Source organism: Amblyomma mixtum, chromosome 8, assembly GCF_055824585.1.
Source record: "Amblyomma mixtum isolate Tamu chromosome 8, ASM5582458v1, whole genome shotgun sequence".
Lineage (NCBI taxonomy): Eukaryota > Metazoa > Arthropoda > Arachnida > Ixodida > Ixodidae > Amblyomma > Amblyomma mixtum.
In genome coordinates, this window is record NC_143019.1 from 10,709,512 (window position 1) to 10,733,539 (window position 24,028).

Sequence of the window (24,028 nt, forward strand, 5' to 3'; positions counted from 1 at the left end):
AGAAGACCGTGGTTACCGCTCCAAACACTGCACATCTCGGAGATACGGTCACGTGGTGGGTACACCAATAATGGAAAGGCTTCATCGCTCTTAGGCGTTTTTCAATGCCAAATTAAAATTATATATTTTTGTTTCCTCCGATATGGCACTGCTCCACTCTTACATCATGGTACTTTTTTTTCGAATATAATCTCATGACACGTGTTTCAGTCAGTAATTAATATACTGTCTCTGTAATGAGCACAGACCTCGATGTTTCATAAATGCTGCACTTACCTCCCAGTATCCAGCGACCTAGTACCAAGCACCCATTGCCAGTAACCCTGCGTTATTCCCAACACTGCTTCGTTATCAGATATGGCAGCTGGTGACTGAGTTCCAGTTCCTCTGGGAATGGGTATTCTAGCCAATATCGACGAGCAGTGCCAGAAAGGAGACAAATGCAAAACAAACCTGTTCATTTTGGCGAAAATGGTGGAGCGAGAGCTGACACGCTGCATGAGACACATTCACTCAAGGCGCAACGCTGACACAGTGCAAATGGTGAGAATTTTGTAGCCCTCCAATCTCCGAGATTAGACATGAAGGCATGCTGATGTCCTGCTGCATCCCAGTCTCCATGGGTCACACATGAAGTATTGCTGATGTCCTGCTCCATAAGGTCGGTGGTCATGTCTTCATGCAGATGATGTTAAACTAGTCGCGAAACCTATGCCGGGTTTTCTATCAGTGACCTCACCACATTGCATACCTTGAGAGCCATCCCTAAGCTCATACCCATGACATTTGTTAGGTAGTCCTCAGTAAACATAAACAAACCTTCCCTGTCAGTTAGCTGTGCAGTGAATTCTTCGACGCATCCTGTGCAGCTTGGAATTTCCGCGATGTAGGGAATAGCCTCCGGAACCGTCCAGCCACGAGGGCTTTCAGACCAGCAACGCCAGATGCTCCAGCAGGTTTTCCACTTTCTCTTCGTCAACCATGTTCCACTGAGGATCATAGTCAGCAGTCGTGTTGTCCGGGATCCAGGCAGCAGGCGGGGTAGGGGTCCTGAAGCCAGTGTACTCCTGCGTAGAGTAAATATGCCGACTCTAGATCGAGAGCTCCACATTCTTGGAACTGCTGTCGCAGCCTTTATGGCAACACATCTTAGCCAAATTATAGTGGCAATGTATTCTAGACACAATGAACAAATATTACTATGCAGACCAAATACAGCGCGTACTCAGTAGTGTTCTCCAAATTATAGTACCAGTATAATGTAAGCACTTTGAACAAATTTTACTGCACACAAAATGCTGAGCGTACTCAGCAGCGTCCTGCCCCACCGCGGTGGCTCAGTGGTTACGGCGCTCAGCTGCTGGCCCGAATGACGCGGGTTCGATCCCGGCCGCGGCGGCTGAATTTCGATGGAGGCGAAATTCTAGAGGCCTGTGTGCTGTGCGATGTCAGTGCACGCTAAAGAATCCCAGGTGGTCGCAATTTCCGGAGCCCTTCACTACGGCATCCCCCATAGCCTGAGTCGCTTTGGGACGTTGAACCCCATAAAACCAAATCATAAACCAATCAGCAGCGTCCTGCTCCGTTGATGTGATCACGTTATCTAACTATTTCCGTGATAGCAGGACTGCGACGCTTTTAAGTCCTCAAATAGGTAAAAAATATTCTCCTTAATAATACTTAACTGGGAACGCGGGCAGAAAATTTTTTACTGGGGAGGAGCGGAGAATTAATTTTTACGTAGGCATGGTGCCTGCGTGACTGTTTTTGCCGCTGCCCGTCGCGTACCCTTGACGCCGTCACTGATTTTCAACGCTTGTTGAGCCTCGTTTTGAGCAAGCATCGCAGGAGTTAACTAACACGACTTCCCCTCAGCGCTTTGCCACCCTTCTTCCTGGAGCACAGCCAGTAATTTTTTCTAGGGCTATCTGTTGTTTTTTTTTTTCAATACATAATGACATGACCATCGACCCGCAAGCGCTAGATTGATTTGTGATTTTGTGACTTGTGATTTTTTTTTCCTTTCAAGAACGCTTGCAACATCGAATGGCGATTCATTCCCGCCACCTGCATAGAGGCGATTACAAACCCCGCCAGCCCAGGAGAAATAAGCCGGGTGCCGCTTCCAAACCTGTCTTCCAGCTTAAAATAAATAGAATTTGCACATGGCATGCTTACACGGAGAAAAATTTGGGATTTACCTTTCTCAGCTCGAGCAGAATACGCCAACGCTTTTTCGAGGTGGTGATCCTGCTAAAAACAATCGCCGCGAGAGGCGTCAATCGTCGAAAGCACGTTGTGGGCATTTAAAGCACTGCATCCAACGCAAAACTGTCGCAAAAGTAGGCCCTCACAGCATACATGTATATTTAGCCGGGGTATGTTGCGTATTTAGCGAATGGAACATATGTCATCGTGCACGGTGGCCAAAGAGTTGCGGAGTCATCTGACCAATGGTCGTCCTATTTAGTTTCATTAGCATGGTATGCAAACCATTTCCTATCAAGGAAGTAGGCTGCTAGCCAAGTGTGATGGACATTGAGAGGATTCCGAGACGTGTCCAATGATAAATGATCGGCCACTGCAGTGTCCCCTGCGGGAGAGGAATCAACGCTGGTTCACGGGGCTTTCGCTTGTGCCCCACTAATGGATGAAATAGCACGCACTTCTTTCCATCTGTTCTTCCGAAGCGTACAACTAGTCGAATATTCTTGAGAAATTGGAAGGCCCAGCATCAGGGTTGAAGTGCTCTCGTTTCAATGATGTTTTCCGAGTGTCCTCAACAGTGTGAGACTTGTCCTGCAGCCGACGTTGACGAAATGGTCCGAGCAAAGAAAGTCGTTTTCGGAAAGTGTCTTATGTCGATCGAGATAGCTGTGCCGCACTGACCCATGCCCTCTAGAGATTGCTATCCTTTCGAAAGGGTATCACAGCTCGTCAGCGCCACACACGATGTGTTACACGGTGGAGGCACACTCTAATTAACTTTTGCAACAATTTTTATCCGAGCAAATACCCCCTGCGTCCTGTTTCGCCGGTCACAATACTACATATTGCAATGCAGCAGATTGAAGTGGCCAGCTACCATATAGTACACCAGGTGACTGTGCTATCCGTGCTTCCGCTACTTGAAGGACGCATCGATGCAGCTGCAGCAGGGGCGCGCCGTAGGTGACACCGGGCTAACCGCGTGCTGTGAAAAAGTGTGACGTCATGGCTGCCAAGAGGCTGCTGTGTCAAGCCCCCCTAATGAACTTGCGCAGGTCACGACTGTACGCAAAAGCGGCGTTGGATGACTGAAGGTGCTGGACGCGTTCTCCAAGTGCGGCTTCGGACGGCACAGAGCTCACCGTCGCCGAGGACAGGCACACGGTGAGCAGCTCACTCATTTCAGCCCGCGCGAGAATGCCGCACCCACAGCTATACGGTCTGTAGACGAAGCACGAGCACGTACAGTCGGACGAGTAAAAGCAGGACAGCGTAGAGTGAAATTTTAGTGCGAAACACCGATTAAAAAATTTGGCTGTGGCTTAGCTAAGGTTAAGCCTGGATATCTCAAAGCGAAAAGCTCTCGCTGCTTTTCAGCCAACTCCCAAGCTACCACTTCTGGATCGGTGTTGATGATGATGACGATGTCCTCAGGCTTAATGGCACATACCCATGGCGGGGGATTGGCCAGGGTGTTTCTGCGCCGTCCGACTGTTGCTTTTTTTCTCCTTCTATGGCGAGTGTCTGCGCCTGTTCTATGGGGAAGCGCGCCTTATGTACCCCTCCTTACAAATGCGCACTGCGCACGGATGTGGCGAAAGGTCAAACGCTAAACAGAGCGTATTTCTCTTTGACCAAAAATGCCCTACATGAGGCACACACCCTGCCCACGGTTTCACTCAACTTTGTACCAAAATCTATGTCCAACCATAATTGACCAAGCCAAACACGATGGCGACCTCCAAATTTGAATTGAGGCATTTCCAAAGTATGACCCGGGCCACGCCCGAAATTTGACCTTAGCCTATTGGGACCAAAGAATACTTGGTATAGGCAAAAACTAGAGCTTTCGCACTAGTAGGTTTAACCAAGTTAAAACCCTGACATCTTTTCTTGGATGCGTTTAGTATGCGCTCCCCGTACTGTCACACTTGTGTTGTAACCATATGTTTATGAACTTTCACAAGGCAACCATTTTTGGTGTATTAATGATGGACCAATCAAGCTCTTCAGTGTGATTTTTGCAATGGAATGACTAATTTTCACAAAACTACCTGGGGCAGAGAGACGACGACAGAACGAGCGTTTTCTCTCAAGTGCTACTTATAGTATACAAGCCACGAAGCTATCCAAACTTGCATTACTGGAAAGACGCGCCGACGCAGCTGCAGTAGGGGCTCGCCGTTGCTCGCACCGCGCTAACCATGTGCTCTGGAAAAGTGTGACATCAGGGCTGCTGTTTGAAGCCCCCGTAACGAATTTGCGCAGGACACGACTGTTTACGAGCGCGGCGTTGGATGCCTGGAGGTGCTGGACGTGTTCTCCACGTAGCTCCAAGTGCAGCTTCGGATGGCAGAGCTCACCGAAGACAAGCACACGGTGAGCACATCATTCATTTCAGGCCGCGCAAGAATGCAGCACAGTTTACTGAATGGTCTGTAGACGAAGCACAAACTCTGACAGTGGGGCGAGTAGCAACAGGACTGCGGAAAGCGCAGTTTTTTTATATGTCTATAGTATGTGCTCCTCATGCATACAGCGACAGCGGTGTTGCAGCCGTGATATTTATGAAGTATCACAAAGAAACCTGTTTTTGGTATACTGAGAGAGCAATCATGCTTGTGTGTGATTCTTGAAGTGAAGCGATAACCTTGACAGGAAGGCCTGAAGCAGAGAGACGACAAACAGAACGAGCGATTACTTTCAACCGTTTTATTTTTTTGGCGGGAAAAGCTTTTCTAGGAATGGCGGAGGGTGGGCACACACAGTTATGCCTGTGCTGTCTTGGTGAGCTTGACGGATAGGCTGCTCACATAGTCATCCGTCAGTGCATGTCAGTAGGACACGCACGAAGGTATACGTCGTCCAGAAAGCGTAACCCCCCCCCCCCCCAAGAGGCCATTCACAACCAACAGGCTCATCTCCACCGTCACGTACACCATATACCACTCACCAAGGAGTCGAACAATACATTCAGACAGAAGAATTCCACACCAAACGCAGTTACGCAGGAACAAGCAACCTGTACATTAAAGGGGTCATTTATGATCTCCCAACAAATCATGGCGTTCTAGCCACGACCGTTGTTATGCATACTTAAAAAAAGAAGCAGGGATCTACGTGGGCATTTTAGCTAAAAATTGCAATTTGAAGTTGACTCTAAGCCCCTCCCCCGACAGCGCCGCTGTCTGGTGGAAAACCGATGCAAAATCACCTTGACACATTACAGTTAAGCCGCCGAGATCGGCAGTAGACAGAAAAGGGAAGGACACGGACCTCTGTTGCCTTTGTCCCCCTGCCGTCACTCCCCCCCCCCCCCCCCCCCCCCTTTACCCTCAGCACTCCTATCCCGAACAGCGAGCCACCCACTCCCCTACGCTCGTTACGAGGAGTGCGCAGTTCATTCGATCAGTTGAGAGAAAGCACGTGAGCGTTGGTTCACGGCGTCATGAATCGTGAGCGCGTTAGTCTTACCTGACTACCACACGGTACAGCACAAGTTTTAAAAATTCAATTACAAATTACTCGTTGCACCAAATGACCGCATTCCCAGTTGTTCCGAGAGTCATAGCGAACAAAATGAGTCTGAAAAACGCAGTCATAACCCATTTAAATGTTATTCGGTGACAGCACCCACACATCACACAGCCATCCTCACTCCTTAAACCCTACCAGTTATCAACAGTACACCGACACAAACCTAAACACACCCGCAAGAATCGGCACGTGTTACATGCGGGCCCTCGGTGACCTTGCTTACATATGCAAGCCCGCACGTCTTGGTTAAGCCACAGGGTGTCTTAGCAGATTATCTCGGCAGCAACCTCCCCATCTTTATCACTACCCATACATTCAAAACCAAAATATTTCTTCCCCACTCTTCTCTTCCGTGATATGTCAGTGCACATTAAAGAACCCCAGGTGGTCGAAATTTCCGGAGCCCTTCACTACGGCGTCCCTCATAGCCTGAGTCGCTTTGGCACGTTAAACTCCAATAACCCAAAGCACTCAACTCCTCTGAGAGCGAGACAAACTTGGCTCTCATCTTGCGCCAGAACCAGCTCCCTGGGCGAGTAGGATTGAGCAAGCTGTACACACCCCCAGCAAACGAGTCAAGAAGATTATTCAATTTGATCTACAAAAGACACAAAGTGAACAAGGAAGGGGAAGGGGGCTTCTGTTCACCTGGGCCATACGAAGTCTTCTTGCCGAAACGCTGGCAAGCACCCTGAGGCTTTCCTCTTCCTTGTTCTCTTTGTGATTGCGAGAACCGTCTCGCTACCTTGATCTACAAAAAGGGCACTGACATCAACCGAACTCTACAAGACATATGCACTGCGAAAACAATTCTATCGATTGGGACGGAATCACTTGTCCTGGGCCCCCTCGGCCTAATCCGAACCTCGACAAGGACAACACCCTTGATGAAGTCGAACGATCACTGATTACCATACGCCGCCCAACAGCCCCCGGACAAGACCACATGACACACAAGGTCCTCCGCAACCTTGACGACACCTCACTTTAGGAACTGATGGAGCGCTGCCCTCCACCTGGAAACATGCACACATCACTTTTATTCCCAAACCCAGCAAGGCAGTCATCCTCCGAAACCTTTGCCCTGTCTCCCTCATCAGTTGCGTGAAAAAACTGTTTGAACATGTTTTCCAGCCAGCACTATACCATCCGTCCCCATCCAGGTCAGGTATGTTGGTGAGTTGTCTAGCCAGGAACTGCACCTTGTGGAGTGTTCTGGATTGGGAGGGTTAATAAAGGTGACACTCCACAAGGTGCAGTTCTCTGCTCCCTCCTACTGAAAATAGCGTTAGCCCACTATCATACCTGACCTCCGCGCGGCACTATACACCTACGACACCACTTCATGGACGACAAAAGGCTCCATAGGAGAGGCATAAAATACTTTACAATATACAATTGATATTATCACTTCGAAACTGACCTTTATGGGCCTTAAGTGTTTTCCATTCAAATGATCACTCCACGTGATCAGACAACTTCCTCGGGTTCTACGCATACACTGCGACACACCCCTGGCCAACAGACTCGGAATCCTTGGCCTCTATATATACAAGACACTTTGGGTGCCACCCTCATATAGAACTCCTAGACAAGGAAACCGAAATTAACGGCAGGCTTAATTCGCAGATTTGCTATATGCAATCACGGCCTGTCGAAGAGGGGAACCCTCAACATGACAGACGCCCGAATCACCAGCCGATTGAGTTATCACCTTTCCTACCACTTTCTCATCAAAACACAACAAGATAAAGCTGATGTCCTTATCATAAATGCGACCGCCTGAGCACTCCACCTGCAACTGTCAGTTTGGTACATTCCTTATTAGATTATGGGTTCACTGTGCGGTTGGGCAGGTCTGTCATGCCGTAAAAATTGGATCGAGTACAAAACTGAGGCCTAGCGCTCTCATGTGGCGCATACAGAACAACTCCCATAGTCAACCTCTGTGCAGAAATAAATGAAACCTCCCTTGAATACAGAAGAATCGCTACCAAAACATATATATACTATCCAGTTGTGGCGAAATGTCGTTGTTGAATATTATTTACCCACAAACCGCAAGCTACCTGGCCACTGGTATTGCGATTCGAAGAGATATGCCAGAATCTCAATATACAGGACACATTACCTGACAAATAGATTCACAACAGCGCTACGGAACGAGGACAGAAGGAACACGAAAAACACAGGACGGGCGCTGTCCTGACATTTGTGCAGCTGCAGGAAAAATAGTAAACGAGAATCTCACGAACAGTATTATTTACACAGGCCCCCTAATGGTACTGACATCTCTTCACTCTAGAAGTGCAATCACTCCGTCACTGGGTGACACCATTCACAACATAGCAAAAGACAAAATTATGCTGGGTACCCAGTGTTGAAGTCGAGAGGTTCAGGACAGGAGTGCCGCTGGGCGAAGAGGCTCGAAGGGTGGCGAGAGGTGAATAGGTTTATTTACATCTTTTTACAGGAAGAGTGAAGAGAAGTGAGAGACGATTCTGCCGCATTCGTTGTCGACTTTTATACACTTCTGGTTCCCCAAATTCCCTAGGTTGAGGACGCCCACGCCGGAGTGGGAGGGGCCTAGAGCTTTCACTTGTGCGCACAAACACAACACCGCACTTAGGGTCACGCCCCCATCACATGTTGAATCCGAGGGAAAGAAGGTTGCCGTCGAGGAAGCGTCGACGGCGGTAGGTGATGGTTTCTGGCCAGCCGAAGGTTCCGTGGGTCTCGACATCTGTTGTTCCTCAGATGACACCCGCCGCTCGAGGCCGGAACAAAGAGGTCACGAAAAGGCCAGTAAGTGGTCCCTCGTCCTTGGATATGTTCGAACGATGCCCGCCAGCTCGTCGCGATGCCTGGCACGCCAAAGAGCCACAGCAAACGAAGCCCTTTGTTCCCCCGGCACGCTCACAGCAATTAGGGAAGATAACGTCGGTCTCCCCGCGGCGGCGGCGCCGGCGGCGACACTTGAAGAGACTTCGGCAAGGCGGTCTGTTTTTGCTAAAACTCCAACCCCTTCTTTATGGTTCTGTACTCCGACTGGGAAGAGCTCGGCAAATGGAATCAGCTGTCACCTGGGTCCCGTGTGTGGTCCATGACGGCAGGCTTGGGGCAACGGTCGCCGAGTAGAAAGCAGGTACTCTCAGCCACCCAGGAGACATATGTGTGCTGGCTGCTTCCGCCGCTGCTTAGCCTTCGCCGTACCTTGCTTAACGACGACCCACGTTTGGTGGTAATTTCTCCCAGACCCGCGTTCTTCGACCCTGACACCGCATCTGGCTTCCCGATGACACACGTCGGGAAGTAGTCTTTCCAGGCCCGTGTACTAGGACCTTAACAGCTCCTCCGCGGCCAGGAGAATCTCGACCGGCCAGTGGTCACAATCACTCGCCGAGGAGAGATGGGCTTGAGTGGTAGAGTGGGATGCCTTTCTTGATTTTCTCTGCACACAGCACACAGCAGAGTCCTAATCCTCGCACAAGGGAGGCATTAGTCGAAACCAACCACACAACATAGCGCCACTCCCCAGGCAGTGCAAGGAAATTCACCCGAGATCCACCAGGCTGTTATGCAATACAAACGGGAAGCCTCAAATTGAACTCAAAATTTTGTAGTTGACAACAACAGTCTCGGCTACTAAGATAAGCTTCCATGTTGGCTAAATTGGCTGCCAAAGCTTGATTCGCCGTACACGACGCGAAGAGGGGTAGCAAAATTTGGAAGCAAAACAATGATATTAATGATGACGTCACTACGCTAGCAACAGAAAACAAACTGGCACCTATATACAAAGAGACGAAAAGGCACCGAAATGCGTCACAGCAGACACCTCAATTAGGGAAATAACCTGCTCAGACCGTCGGCATTGCCATTGCATTTGCCCCTTTTGTAGCGCACAGAAAAGTTATATTGCTGGAGGGCTAGACTCCAGCGCAGCAAGCGGCCATTCTTGGGTGACATCTGACGCAGCCATGTAAGCGGACAATGATCTGTCTCGAAGGTAAATTTCGCCCCGTAAACGTAACAGGCTAGCTTTTGCGCTGCCCAAACCAAACAAGCACATTCCTTTTCTGAAGCGCTGTAGGCTTCTTCCCTTACGGTTAACTTCCGGCTGGCATAGAGGATGGGGTGCTCTTCATTGTCATCTCCTACTTGGCTTAATACGACCCCCATCCCCCTGTCGCTGGCGTCGCACTGGACTACAAATTCCTTGGTGTAGTCCGGGGCGCGTAACACGGGCCGGGAAGCCAGCACGCTTTTCAAGCTTTGAAACGACTTTTCCTTTGCCGCGTCCCAGATTACGCTATTCGGCTTCTCTTTGCGTAGCGCATCGGTCAGAGGACTCGCTAGCTGTGAAAAGTTTGGTATGTACCTTTGGTAGTATCCCACGAGCCCCAGAAATGAACGTACGTCCGTCTTAGATCGAGGTTGCGGGAATTCAGCAATAGGGGCGACCTTGAGGTCTGATGGCCTCCGTGTCCCTCTACCGACTATATGTCCCAGATAGGTCACATGGGAGCAGCCAAAACTACATTTCTCGGCTTTAAGGGTTAGTCCAGCGTCCCTCAAACTCGTCAGCACCCTCCTGAGATGGGAAACATGTGCCTCCCATGAATCGGAAAAAATGGCCACATCGTCAAGGTAAGGCAGAGCGAAATCCTGCATGTCCCTGAGGATGATGTCCATTAGCCTTGAAAAACTAAAAGGTGCATTCTTCAGCCCGCAACTGAGCACCAAAGGTCGGAACACTCCAACAGGCGAAATAAATGCCGCATACCTGCTCGCGCTTTCTGAGAGGGGCACCTGCCAGTACCCTCTCACTAGGTCAAGGGTGGAGATGTACTGTGCTGCGCTAACTGTCTCTATCCTTTCTTCGATGTTCGGTATAGGGTATAATTGGTCCTTCGTTATGGCGTTCAGCTTCCTGTAGTCCACGCAGGGTCGCGGCCTGGTGCCTCTACGAGTATCAGAGGAGAGGTATAGTCGCTCTCTGCTGGCTCTATCACGCCAAGTTCCAGCATGTGCTTTACCTCTGCCTCAATTATTTCTTTCTGCCTTGGAGAAACTCTGTACGCTTTCGATCTGACTGGATCGGTTGAAGTTAGCTCTATCTCATGCGTGATGAGATTGGTTTTCCCCGGCCGGCCGCTAAAACTCTCCTGGAATTCGCACAGCAGTTGCCTCAATTCCTGCAGTTGCTTCGGCTCTAGCACTCTGGTGTTCGCGGAACGGGACAGTATTTCCTCTATGCTGTTGTCAGACTTTTTGTTGGTGGGGCCTTTCCACTCAGGTCTATCGATTAGTGGCTCTTCGGGCATATTCACTGCCAGGTTTACAACCCCGCTCCTTTCTACATAGGGCTTCATTAAATTGCAGTGATAGATCTTAATCTGCTGGCCTCTCCCTGGCATTTTCAACGTGTAGTTAGTTTCCGAAAGCTGATCCAAAACCTCCACTGGCCCGTCCCAGTGAACTTCCATCTTATTCTTGCGTGCGGACCGGAGAATAAGCACCCGATCCCCCACCTTGAAGGTTCTCAGTCTCGCGTTCCTGTCGTAGTAAGTCTTTGCCGTCTCTTGAGCAGTTTTAAGATTCCGGTCCACTAGTTCCCGCGTGGCACTCAGACGGTTTAGCAACTGCAACACATAGTCCACTACTGACTGGCTCTCTCCTGTGCCTTCCCACATCTCTCTAAGCATCCTAAGTGGGGAACGAAGAGCCCTTCCGTATACTAATTCTGCGGGAGTAAAGCCTGTCGCTTCATGCGGAACTGTTCTCAGGGCGAATAGCGTTGCTGGCAAGCAGCTTTCCCAGTCATCTTGGTGCTCAAAGCAGGATGCACGTAGCACTCTTTTGAACACCGAATGCCACTTCTCGACGCTGTTCGATTGAGGGTGGTAAACCGAACTATGGATCAACTTCACCCCACACCTCTGTAAGAACGTGGTCGTGAGTGCGCTCGTGAAAACTGTGCCCTGATCAGCTTGGATTTCTGCAGGAAAGCCAATTCGGGCGAAAACTGACAGGAGGCCATCAACTATCTCTGCCGAACTAAGCTCCTTTAGCGGTACCGCTTCCGGGAACTTGGTAGCAGGGCATATCATAGTGAGTATGTACTTAAAGCCTGACCTAGTTCTGGGTAGTGGCCCTACAGTGTCGATGACCAGGCGTCGAAAAGGCTCTGAGATAAGCGGCACCAGCTTTAGCGGGGCCTTCCATCTTTCTCCTGGTTTCCCTGTGCGCTGACATGCGTCGCACGACTGCACATAGCGTTCAGCATCTCGGAAACAGCCCGGCCAGTAGTATTCCCCAAGTAGCCTTTCCTTCGTTTTGTTGACACCTAAGTGCCCTGACCAACTGTTTCCGTGACAAAGGCCCAAAAGGTCAGAGCGGTACCTTGCAGGCACGACCAGCTGGTCTAGCGTTTTTCCCTTTTTATCCTTGTAATGGCGGTACAGCAATCCGCCTTTCTGGTGCAATGTCACATTACGCCTAGCAATACCCTCTTTTGCTGTAAAGTGTAATTTTGACAAGCTAGGGTCGCTTTCCTGTTCTTTGATTAAGGACTCTCTGTCCACGCGTAATAGGCGATCCATGCACAGGGAGGTTGGTAATAACACGGAGCCTGGACTGCCTTCTTCCTGTAGGCTGACACTGGTTGGGCTACTTTCGGTAACCGGTTCCTGCTGCTCCTCCTGCGCTTTAGTGTCACCTGCTTTGCTGGGTTCCGGAATCTCGGGAGTTCCCTCTCTCTCGCCAGTCGCTTCTGTCTCTTGGTTGTAGCTAAGCTTGGGAGCAAGCTCGCGTGATTTGGACCTGGTCAGGGCTTTTACTGTTCCCTCAGCCAGCTTCTGACCTCTCTCGCACAGCAACTGATTTGATCTATTGGAGAAGAGATACGGATACTGTGACGAAACAGCCGACGAGACGGCGGCCTCCGTCACTAGCTCTCCGAACGGGCCAGAAATGACCACCCTTGCCATAGGTAGGCACACACTCTGATCTTCCAGCACCTGCCTTATCCACGCAACTTCTCCCGTGAAGTCTTTTTCTTTAACATAGGAGGGGTGAACAATGTCCATCGTTGCCCCGCTGTCCCGAAGGACCCTGCACGGTTTTCCATTCACTTGGAGTTCGTGAATATACGGACGCAGAAGTTCCAAATTATCGTCACTGTCGTCCGCATATGAGAAGGCTAATCGTGGCTTTTTACACCTAGCTGCGATGTGCCCCGTCTCCTGACAGTTGAAACAACGGAATGGCTTCCTGCTCTCGAACTCCCTCGTCAATGCTTTTTGAGCTTCGGCCTGCTTGGCACGATCCTCAGTTTTTTCTGGGACCTGTTTAGTGCCCTCAACCGCCTCGCGACTCCTAAATTGCGGTCCACTTTTGGGTACAAAGCGCTTTTTGAACCCGAAAGTTTTCTTTTCAGACCCGCTGGCCTCTGAGCTCAATTTTCTTCGTGTTGCATATTCGTCCGCTAGTTCGGCAGCTCTCTCTACCGTGCTCACAGTTTCCTTGTCTTGCACCCATAGCCTAACAGCCTCAGGGATACTGTTGTAGAATTGCTCGAGGCCTACACACTCTACAACCTTATCTTTGGTTTCATACGCCTCAGCACCTTTCAACCATTCTGTAAGGTTGGCCTTCAAACTGAATGCGAAATCCGCGTAGCTCTCGCTACTTTTCTTGCTTGCGCCTCTGAACCGCTGTCGAAATTCTTCCGCCGACAAGCGGTATTTTCTAAGCAGACTCGCTTTGACTTTTTCGTAGTCATCGGCATCTTTCGCATTAAGCCTCGCGACTATAGTGGCCGCCTCACAGGGCAACATCATAAGTAGTTTTTGTGGCCATGTCTCCTTAGCGTAACCCCGTTTCTCACACGCCCTTTCGAAAATCACAAGGTAATAACCAAGATCTTCGCCAATCTTATACGGCTGCATCAGTCTGTCCATTCGAAGCTCGGCCTCGCTCGCTCTCTCTGGAGTCGTGCCTCTAGAGCTCTCAAATGCCAGTCTCTTTTCGTCATGCGCAAGCTGCAACCTTCTGAGCTCCCGCTCCGCTAGCCTCTCATCTTCCTCTTTCTTTCGCTCCGCTTTTAGGAGCTCCCATGTATAGCTAACCGTTTCTTCCTCGGCGGTTTCCAAGAGTAATGTGCAAATGTCTGACTTTTTCATCTTCTCGTCTACCTCCACACCCACCTCTTCGCACAATGACAGCAAATCTGTCTTTAGCAACTTCATTAGATCCATGTTTGCTGCTCTGAGCCTTGACTTTGCTGATCAACTGTTGACGTGAGCTAAACACACTTGTCTCACTGAACAACTTCCCTCGATTCCCAGCAGTTCAAAGTTACTACCCAAACAATTGAAGCCTGGCGAATCTCAAGCAAAGTTCAAGCACTTACCCGCAGAAGCAACACCACGCCGCATGGTCGATCCAACCGCTGCCAACCAGTTGTTGAAGTCGAGAGGTTCAGGACAGGAGTGCCGCTGGGCGAAGAGGCTCGAAGGGTGGCGAGAGGTGAATAGGTTTATTTACATCTTTTTACAGGAAGAGTGAAGAGAAGTGAGAGACGATTCTGCCGCATTCGTTGTCGACTTTTATACACTTCTGGTTCCCCAAATTCCCTAGGTTGAGGACGCCCACGCCGGAGTGGGAGGGGCCTAGAGCTTTCACTTGTGCGCACAAACACAACACCGCACTTAGGGTCACGCCCCCATCACATGTTGAATCCGAGGGAAAGAAGGTGGCCGTCGAGGAAGCGTCGACGGCGGTAGGTGATGGTTTCTGGCCAGCCGAAGGTTCCGTGGGTCTCGACATCTGTTGTTCCTCAGATGACACCCGCCGCTCGAGGCCGGAACAAAGAGGTCACGAAAAGGCCAGTAAGTGGTCCCTCGTCCTTGGATATGTTCGAACGATGCCCGCCAGCTCGTCGCGATGCCTGGCACGCCAAAGAGCCACAGCAAACGAAGCCCTTTGTTCCCCCGGCACGCTCACAGCAATTAGGGAAGATAACGTCGGTCTCCCCGCGGCGGCGGCGCTGGCGGCGACACTTGAAGAGACTTCGGCAAGGCGGTCTGTTTTTGCTAAAACTCCAACCCCTTCTTTATGGTTCTGTACTCCGACTGGGAAGAGCTCGGCAAATGGAATCAGCTGTCACCTGGGTCCCGTGTGTGGTCCATGACGGCAGGCTTGGGGCAACGGTCGCCGAGTAGAAAGCAGGTACTCTCAGCCACCCAGGAGACATATGTGTGCTGGCTGCTTCCGCCGCTGCTTAGCCTTCGCCGTACCTTGCTTAACGACGACCCACGTTTGGTGGTAATTTCTCCCAGACCCGCGTTCTTCGACCCTGACACCGCATCTGGCTTCCCGATGACACACGTCGGGAAGTAGTCTTTCCAGGCCCGTGTACTAGGACCTTAACACCAGTCATGTCAGAATGAAAGGCAACGACAGAGCAGATTTGTGCGCTGCTGAAGCTTGTGGGAAGACAAAATAAACAATGTATACCATTTAAGGATTGCACGAATTTAGTACAACGTAAATTAAGAAAAAAAAGGGCATTCGCCTTGGAAAAATGAAGTAAATAGCAAACTGCGCTTGGTAAAGATAGCTTTAGGGTGAATGGAAGTCATGTGTGCAGCAGCAACGTTTCAAGCAAGTGGTTCTCTGTCATCTCCGAATAGGCCACACACACCTTACGGACCAATTCCTGCTAACAAAACAAGACAACAAGGATAGCTGCTGAGGTGTCCAACCCCCTTTAAAGGTTTTAATATTAGCCATTTCTAGAAATTCTTTCCTATGTGATCACTAGGTCGCACTAACGTTCTAGGCCCCCTACACCACCGATGATTCTTCACTTTTCTATAAAATTCAGCGGAAAAATTTTCGTAACACCGTATGCTTGGCGCATGATGACTTTAGTTGCGCCATAAAACACTACACACACACCAACCGCCCGATGCATCCCGAGGTCTGATGGCAACATCAGACAAACCGTTGCATCTCCCCCTCCGTCCCAAAGCAGAAGAAGCCCCAGCTTGTTCATCCTCAACACGTACAGCGCCCCCCCCCCCCCCCCCCTTTCGCCCCCTCCGCTTGCGGTTATTACAAAAGTGCTAAACAACCGCGCGAAGAACCCGAGGAGATTTTAACGCAAGAAGCGTAAGCTGGGGTTACAAGCAAAAGTGCAGAAAAGAATCGCAACACTGGACATTAATGCAAGATGAGGCCCTAACCCGTTAACGATACACAACAGCGCGCAGCTAAACACCAACCCAATCCCACGATCACCAAAAACATCGCACAGTGTTCGTGAACCAACACGCAGACCTCCCTAGGCAGCGACGACTACAACATTCAAACAACTTCCGCACTGAAGTCAATCTCTCCCTCTGTAAAAAGGACACTAAAAATTACAGACTGGGATAAATTCAGGAATCTCCGGAAGAAATCCACTACTGAGATAGAGAACCTTGCAAACTGGGTGAATGCACTCACATAGGACGTCGGAAGTGCCACATCCCGAGTAATCGGGAAACGAAAATCGTGGACAGCAGACTTGTCCACATGTGGGAAACACACTCCAGTACGCAAAAAAGATGGCTGAAAAACAAACACGGCCTCTTAAACTAAGGATAGCAGCCTTAGGAAAAAGATTGAAGCACACGCAGTACACCTAACCCGTCAACAGTGGGACCAGATTTGCAACTGCATGGAAGCAAATCTGGATTTGCTTCCATGCGGTTGCAAATCTGGGACTGAAAAACACGTGGAAGCTTCTACGTTGCCTCTTAGAAGCATAAAACACTAAAGACTCCCAACAACGTAACGTAAATCGCAGCGCCAAGAAATTAAATGTGGAAGACAGCGCTTTGATCCAAAACTTAAAAGACGGGTATCTCACAACCACAGCTAGAAGCCTACCCCTCAAATACTCAAGCCCTCAGAACCCCGTGTTTGACGAAGACATATCGACAAGGGAAGTGAGAGTAGGTATGCACAAGCTGCGCACCATGTCGGCGCCGGGCGCGGATAAAATCACCAACAAAACATTACTGAACCTGGACGAAAATTTGGTTCAAGCCGTAACCAAGCTTTTCGATGAACACTGGAGAGGGGCACCCCCTCCCGGAATGGACCTACGCTAAGGTCACCTTTATCCTAAAACCAGGTAAACCAGTTCAATTGGCAAGCCTCCGTTCCATGTCGGTCACCTCGTGCCTAGGAAAACTGTACGAACACGCTATCCTCGGCCGTTTCCAAACCCACATGCAAAAAACACGGCCTCTTCCCCCATGCGAGGCTGGGATTTAGAAGCAAACTGTACACGACGCAGGACGTGATGCTTCAAATCTCAGAAGTAGGGGTGTGCGAATATCAAATTTTTCGAATACGAATCGAATACGAATAATCAAGGACAGACACATTTAACCACTACAAAATATTTATTTGAGCACCCAAGAACATCACAGTTCAACTATCAGTGATGAAATGAGCACGAAAGGTGCGTGTGGCTGCACAAAAAGTATCAGTCTCGAGCACTGTTCTTAGAAGAGTGAAAATATCAGAGAAGGTGGCTAGGACACAGCACTGATCAAGGCTAGCTTGCCATAAGCACAAAAGCGCGTTGCTGGGATGAACATAAAAGGTTGTCGGCTGCTCTACTTGGTCAGGCAGAAATAGTTCTCTTCTAGCTGAAACAACTTCTCCAGCTACAGAAAATGCCTACCATACCAGCTTCGCAGGTATAGCCACAAAAAAGTTCACCAGTGCAGTCAGCTACTGCATGGCCCAACTGTAGTGCCTAGAACCCAACGTTACGCATTGCTCTGGGCGCCGCCATGTTGTTATGTCTCTGTCGATAGGACTTGCGGACCGAAATGAACGCCGGTGCTCGCAGTAGAATATTCGGCTAGATACGAATATTCGCGTCGTGTCGAATAATCGAAACAACACGAATATGTGGATTTCGAATCGAACACGATTAATAAAAAAATAATATTTGAATTATATCCGAAAATTTCGAATATTCGCACACCCCTACTCAGAAGAAATTCTACACCTGAGACACGGCAGACGCACGAAACCAAACTAAACGCACTATCTTACTGAGGTGTAGGGGCTAGAACACACGCGTATTTAACCGCCTTTATGAGTAACAGGACGGCGGAGATATGGTTTGGGTCCACACAATCCCCCTCGTTAGCTCTAGAAAGCAGGGGCACATCTCAAGGCTGAGTTTTATCTCCACTACTCTTCGACACCACTCCCATACCCATGGGCCGAAAATTAGAGCGGATCCCACTCCTACGCAGACGACCACGGCAAAATGCCGGCGAAATGGAGGAAAGCCTCCAAGCGGAAGCGGTACAGGACTACGTGTCCTGTATAGGCCTTGCACACTCGCTGACCGAATCCTGCTGCTCCACCCGACTGCGGGCCGTCACAAAAAGGGAAAACCCTCTATACAAGTGACGGTCGACGGCCTCCCAGTATCGGAGGTACAGAAACTCCGCATCTGGGAACGTTTGTCCAAACACACGGTCATGACACATCAAAGCATCAGGCTAATCAAAAAAAAATACCAAACAAGCATTCGTGATTAGCAGAATGGTATACTCACTGCCCTATATTCCACCTCACAAAGATAGAAGAGGAAAGAGTTGTGGGTTTCTAAGTGGACACAGGCCACCACCCACCGCGGGTTCGAGCTTCGCGCGAGCCAAGGGCCCCGATCAGCCGTCACCACACACACACTGGGACACCGATGCGGCGGACTCAACCTCCGCTGGGAGGAGAGCGATTCGCCGCAAAGAAATAGGCCTCCAAGTTCACAAAGGAGACGTTTATTCACGTCTTCCTTCAGCAGGTACACAAACACTCAATAGTCACCCCGTCCCGGGGGCGCGCGAGGAGCAAGGCTCCGCTGCGCGCACGAAGCGACTCGAGTAATGCGCGCCGCTAGCACGCCGCTGCAGGAGAATGTCCCCGCGGCAGTGCTGTGATCTCCCTCTCGTGTCGACCGTTGGGCTGGTTGCGAGAGAGAGTGGGCAATCAACGCAAGGTACGCCTGTCTGAGGTCGCTGGACCCCGCTGGACAGGCTCGAGCCGCTGCAGGTCAGAGGACACGTGCGGGCGAGCTCGAGTAAGCACTGGTCCGAGCGGCAAAGGCCGGCAGGGACAAACAGTAACGTACGCACCTTTCGCTGTCTCGGAGGGATCTCTCTCTCGGCCCCGCTCGGACGGTCGCGCGGCGCGCGGCCGCCCAAAGCGGTTCCCGAATTCCCGCCAAAAGGCGCCAATGGCAAAGGCCCTTGGCGAGCCGGGTAAGATGGGTAACGGAGTGGATTCTAAGAGAAGGCAAGCTCAGCAGGGGGTTGCAGAAAGTTAAGTGGGAGGATGAGATCAAGAAATGTGTAGTAATACGGTGGCCGCAGCTGGGAAAGGACAGGGTAAATTGGAGAGACATGGGAGCGGCCTTTGTCCTGCAGTGGGCGTAGTCAGGCTGATGCTGATGACAAATCGGGCCTAAATCCGCCTCAAGGGACTTCAACCAACAGGCTCCTCCGCATGTGGGTCCGTAACACTCTACAAGAACTGTCTGAAGCCCGTTGTACTGCTGGCTATCCTCCACAAACACAGGCAGATACATCCCAAGCCCCCCCCCCCCCCCCCCCCTCTGGACAACACCCTCAGCAAATCACGGAAAACCTAATCGTCCACCCAACCAACAACCGGGAAAGAGCTGATTTCACTTCATTTTTTGCTTGAAAGTAAAGTTGTTACTAACACCATGCTACAAATGCTTTTCCCGCCTGAAGAATAAGTAATGGAAACCGAGTGCTCGTTCTGTCAAAGGTAACGTTTACATTTCGAAAATGCTATAGCAACTGGCCCGAATAATCGGGTGAGTGTAAGTGTCAGCTCCGAACTGAATTCTCGAAAACTGCACAAGTGTGCTTTCGGTGAAGAGTGAGTGTTATGAAAAGTACGAGAGACTGATGTTATATTCCGAGGGTTGCCTTGCGTGAGCAATTCGAAGTCGAAGGCAGGATGAACGTTATAATTGTAATAAAAAAAGAAAAAGAAATGAGCACAGTTTTTGCATTGACTGCTGCGCAGACATACAGGCCGGAATGTATTGCGAAACCTCCCCCGGTCTGGTTCCGGTCCTAGGCCCGAGCTAAATGATGCAAGTGCTCTCAGCAGGTGTGTGGACGACCGTACGCAGAAAATGTTTCAGAAGGCTAGGCCATTAGGGTGTGTCCCCGAAGACAGTACAGGATTTCTTAAAAATAAAAGTAATGAGTTAGAACACTTTTTTTCGGCTTAGAATTGTCAGCTGAGTATTACATCAGAATAGAGCTAACACATTCTAAATAGCAGGCTGATTAACAAATACTCATTAGCTGTCTTTTTAACTATTACTAGTAGGCTGCTTAGTTATTGAGACCCCTGTAGCCTATCGTAATTTCTACATCAGTTTTTATAATTTCGAAAATACGCTTACCCTCGACGGTGTGGGCCAACAAATCTTGGCTATTTCGACGAGTTACGTGGCTACATCGAGGCAAAATGCACGCTCTTTCAAGAAGCTTGGAGGCACAGCAAACTCCCTAGTGCATGTAAGACGTCGAAACAGACAACGTTTGTTGTGCCACAGCGCTGAGGGTAGCCGTTATTATTGTAAAAACTTTGGATGCTACTGTGGGCTGCAGGCCTCTTAAAGGTGCAGTGAAGCGAAATCTGAACTCGTCTTTGTGCCGCGGGAACTCAATCTACACGTTTCTCGCATTCTTAGAAACTGCGACTTATTGCCCTGTGTGGTCGATTTCCCTAATTAAATCAAATTAACGTCCGGCTCACACCTTTTTTTTTGTTTTGAATTCTCCCCGTACGATGGGCGGAGTCGACCAACGTGCCACCCAGTGCCGTGGCGGCTTGCCGCTGTGGCATCGGCGGAGTAATACGTATGCTTCGTCTCACAAGATGTTTGCAGCACTACGGAAGGCAGAGCACTCTCGTCCAATCAGGGCTGCAGGAACACAAAAAATAGTCCCTGGAATATTTGAGCAGTGTAGGACTATTAATCAAACAATGAGCACAGCAATTGAAAGCATAATGTGGACTAAGCCGCCGCGGTGGCTCAGTGGCTATGGTGCTCGGCTGCTGGCCCGAAAGACGTGGGTTCGATCCCGGCAGCGGCGGCTGAATTTCTTTGGAGGAGAAATTCGAGGCCCGTGTACTGTGCTATGTCAGTGCACGTTAAAGAACCCCAGGTGGTCGAAATTTCCGGAGCCCTCCACTACGGCATCTCTCATAGGCTTAGTCACTTTGGGACGTTAAACCCCATAAACCAAACCAAACCATAATGTGGACTGGTAGATTTAGGTGGTATAGAGTGCTTCAATCACTGGTGAAATTAACAAAGCCCGTACGAACACAGCTCTGCGGAGGCTTGCTGCGAGGTAGTGATGCATCGCCATTTTCCAACATGGCGCCGGCCGAGTCGGTTGTGTCGTCAGTGTGCTGTTTTTCTAAGCAGACCATCGCAGTTGGCTTCTTGAAGTGCTTCGTGTCGAGAACGGGGCCAGTTCAAGTACGAATGCGCTCACCAATAGGAGGGTAAAACTCACTCAGGTGAGCGAGCGAACGCTTTACCAGTGGACAACGCAGACGTTGAAGGCGGGCCGAATGTTGTCCCTGAAGAAGCCGGCTGCGTTACAGCGATGGACAACGCGCCATATCATTCTGTGAAGCAGGATAAAGTGCGGCGGATGAGTAGCCTCAAAAAAAGACATAGACCTGGAAAACGGGTCGCGTGGAGTAGCGACATGGTGAAGGCCGAGCTCATGAAGCTTGGCAACAACGTGAACACAGGTGGGGACCGATACCGTGTGGACTGCAGCGCCGAAGCTGCTGGCCGTCTCGATGTGCGCCTGCCACCCTACCACTGCCAATCGAACCCGATAGAGTTTGTTTGGAGCGATGTCAAGGGCTTCGTCGCCAGTCAAAACAAGACGCTTAAGCTCTAAGACGTGGAGCCTCTGGTTTGGCAAGGCATCATGCTAGTGACTACTGAGAAATGGAAGAATTACGTGCAGCATGCTATTAGTGAGGAAGATGGGATGAGGAAACTGGACCATGTCATTGACGATGCTGTTGACCAAGGACCATCTGTTGTTGTCAACCTGGACGACGACACAAACCAGCAGAGTTGAGTGGAGTTGTGATGAGCCCCATTAATGTGCTAACGTACGCGCGAAAGTCGGAGTACCCTCGCAGCGTCTCTCATGAGATATTGCAGACACCGTAGCAGACGGCTCCGGATTAATTTTGACCGCTTGTGCGTTGACTTTAACGCAGCGCATGGGGTATTGCATTTCGCCAACATCGACATTCGGCTGCCCCGGCCTGCATTTGACCCTTGCATTTGCTTAATAGTGTGGTGGCCATGCTGGAATAAATAAATTCATTTAAACATAGCAGGAACATTGAAAATAACTGTGACGTGACAACAGAGGAAATGATACAAACAGGTGGCGACAGAAAAAAAAGAAAAAGTGGGGCCAGTGCGTCTGGAACGGGCGTCTGCCTGTACAAAAATAAACAGACATCAAGCGCCCCCTGCTAGATGTAGAAAGAAGCTAATTAACAGTACGCTTTCTTTTATATGGAACGAGCCACCTGATGTCCAGCCAGGTGGATCGAGCAACAGGCGCGTAGGAACACACTAATGTAGTGCGCGCCATCCTGATTGGACGAGAGAGCTCTACCTTTCGTAGTGCTGCAAACATGTAGTGAGACGGAGTATAGTAGCAAATAGTCCGCGCGTATTTTGCGACTATATTATCTGCGAATGAAACTATTTATTCGCGGAAACCAAAAAGACAAAATAAAGCGAAAGCAAAGCTTCCACGGGACTGGCTGAAGGCACTCCACGCATTGGTCGACTACGCCCACCGTACGGGGGAGAAGTCAAAAAATAATGGCGGGAGCCGGACGTTAATTCGATTGAATTAGAGAAATCGGCCACACAAGGCAATAAGTCGCAGCTTCAAACAATGCTCGGAACGTGTTCAGATTTTTCTTCACTGCACCTTTAATAATCAAGGTTCGTAACAGTAACAGTCTAGAAGATAGCTATTGAATATTGGTTTATCGTCTTGCTAGATAGCACGTAGTAGCTGCATTCTGATGTACTACACCGCCGACAGTGCGAAAAAAGTGCTTTTTGAACACAGAAAGCCTATTTTAGAAGAAAAAAAGATGTGTAAAGTCTGAAGTTGAACACTCACTATATACATCCTTCGCGGTCGCGTTTTGCTAGTTTCCCGGCAGCTGCGCACCACTGCCTGCAGGCTTCTCTAGAGCGAAGGAGTTGCTATGAAGGTTAAAACATGCAGAAAGTGCAAAATCGAAGCTGCGGAATGTCGGCGCGAGAAAAACGGGTTTCCACGGGCCAAACCAAAGATACGGTGTACGCGAGACGACTGCGCTGCATGAGTAAATTCAGCGGGGAACTACTGATTGCGACCGCAGGACGTTGATTGGCACGGTGCTGGAGGTGCCGTGGAGGACAGCTGCGAGCGTACATCGACCGGACATCCGGAAACGCGACGTACGCGTCTGGTTTTTTGTTCCTGGATAATTGTTTTAGCATCCTCTCATATCCTGATGTCCCGTAAAAAAAAAAAAAAAGGTCTGCCTAGTGTCTTTCTGATGTGTGCTCGCTGCGGTCTATTATGGTATTTGCAGCGGCATGCCTATTAGTAGAACGATATAAAATGCTCATCATAAAAGGAAATTGTTTACAGTGGCTGCGGTCCTCATCGACTCTCTCTGCACTTCCCCATGTTTGTGACATGCAATATTGCTGTAGCACCGCGTGAACTGCACAATGTAGAACTACGTAGCGCATTCAAGACGGAGGCCAGTAATTAGAGAAGACTCGCTAAGTGTTAACGGTTCCACTTACCGGATTCTCGCAGACTTTTGAGGCAAGTGGCCATCAATTCGGCAGTTGCAACGGACTGTGATAATTGGAAGTGGTGAGCCATTCGCACAAGGAGAGTAAATTCCAATGATTGTCTGCAGCCTGCACCTTACGTTGCTCAGTTGTAGCAAGGCGATATGGACCAGCGGGCAAAGCAATAACTAGAGCTAGTGAATTTTGCGTTGTGCAGTGCGCGCGCTAATACAGCAACAATACAAGACACGAAGATGTTGACAGTGCAGCCGCTGTATTGTGCGTACTTTCATGAAT

At 49.8% G+C, this 24,028-nt stretch overlaps 2 protein-coding genes across 3 annotated transcripts in view; both read right to left on the reverse strand.

The window, feature by feature from the left end:
• Positions 1-256: 256 nt before the first annotated feature.
• Positions 257-24,028, reverse strand: part of LOC149331302 (uncharacterized) — a 102,107-nt gene continuing 78,335 nt past the window's right edge. For both annotated transcript variants that reach the window (XM_089556442.1, XM_089556441.1), the window contains one exon: positions 257-1,067. In XM_089556442.1, the coding sequence (XP_089412568.1) occupies positions 927-1,067 (141 nt within the window). In that variant the 3' untranslated portion in view covers positions 257-926. The remainder of the gene's footprint in view (positions 1,068-24,028) is intronic.
• LOC149331303 (uncharacterized) lies at positions 10,671-14,471 on the reverse strand. Its single transcript, XM_089555742.1, has one exon. The coding sequence runs from the start codon at positions 14,004-14,006 to the stop codon at positions 10,671-10,673; it is 3,336 nt and encodes a 1,111-aa protein (XP_089411868.1). The 5' UTR covers positions 14,007-14,471.

What these genes read in the sequence shown, in the direction of transcription:
- LOC149331303 (XM_089555742.1), bottom strand. Translation starts at nt 14,006, where the DNA reads ATGGATCTAATGAAGTTGCTAAAGACAGATTTGCTGTCATTGTGCGAA.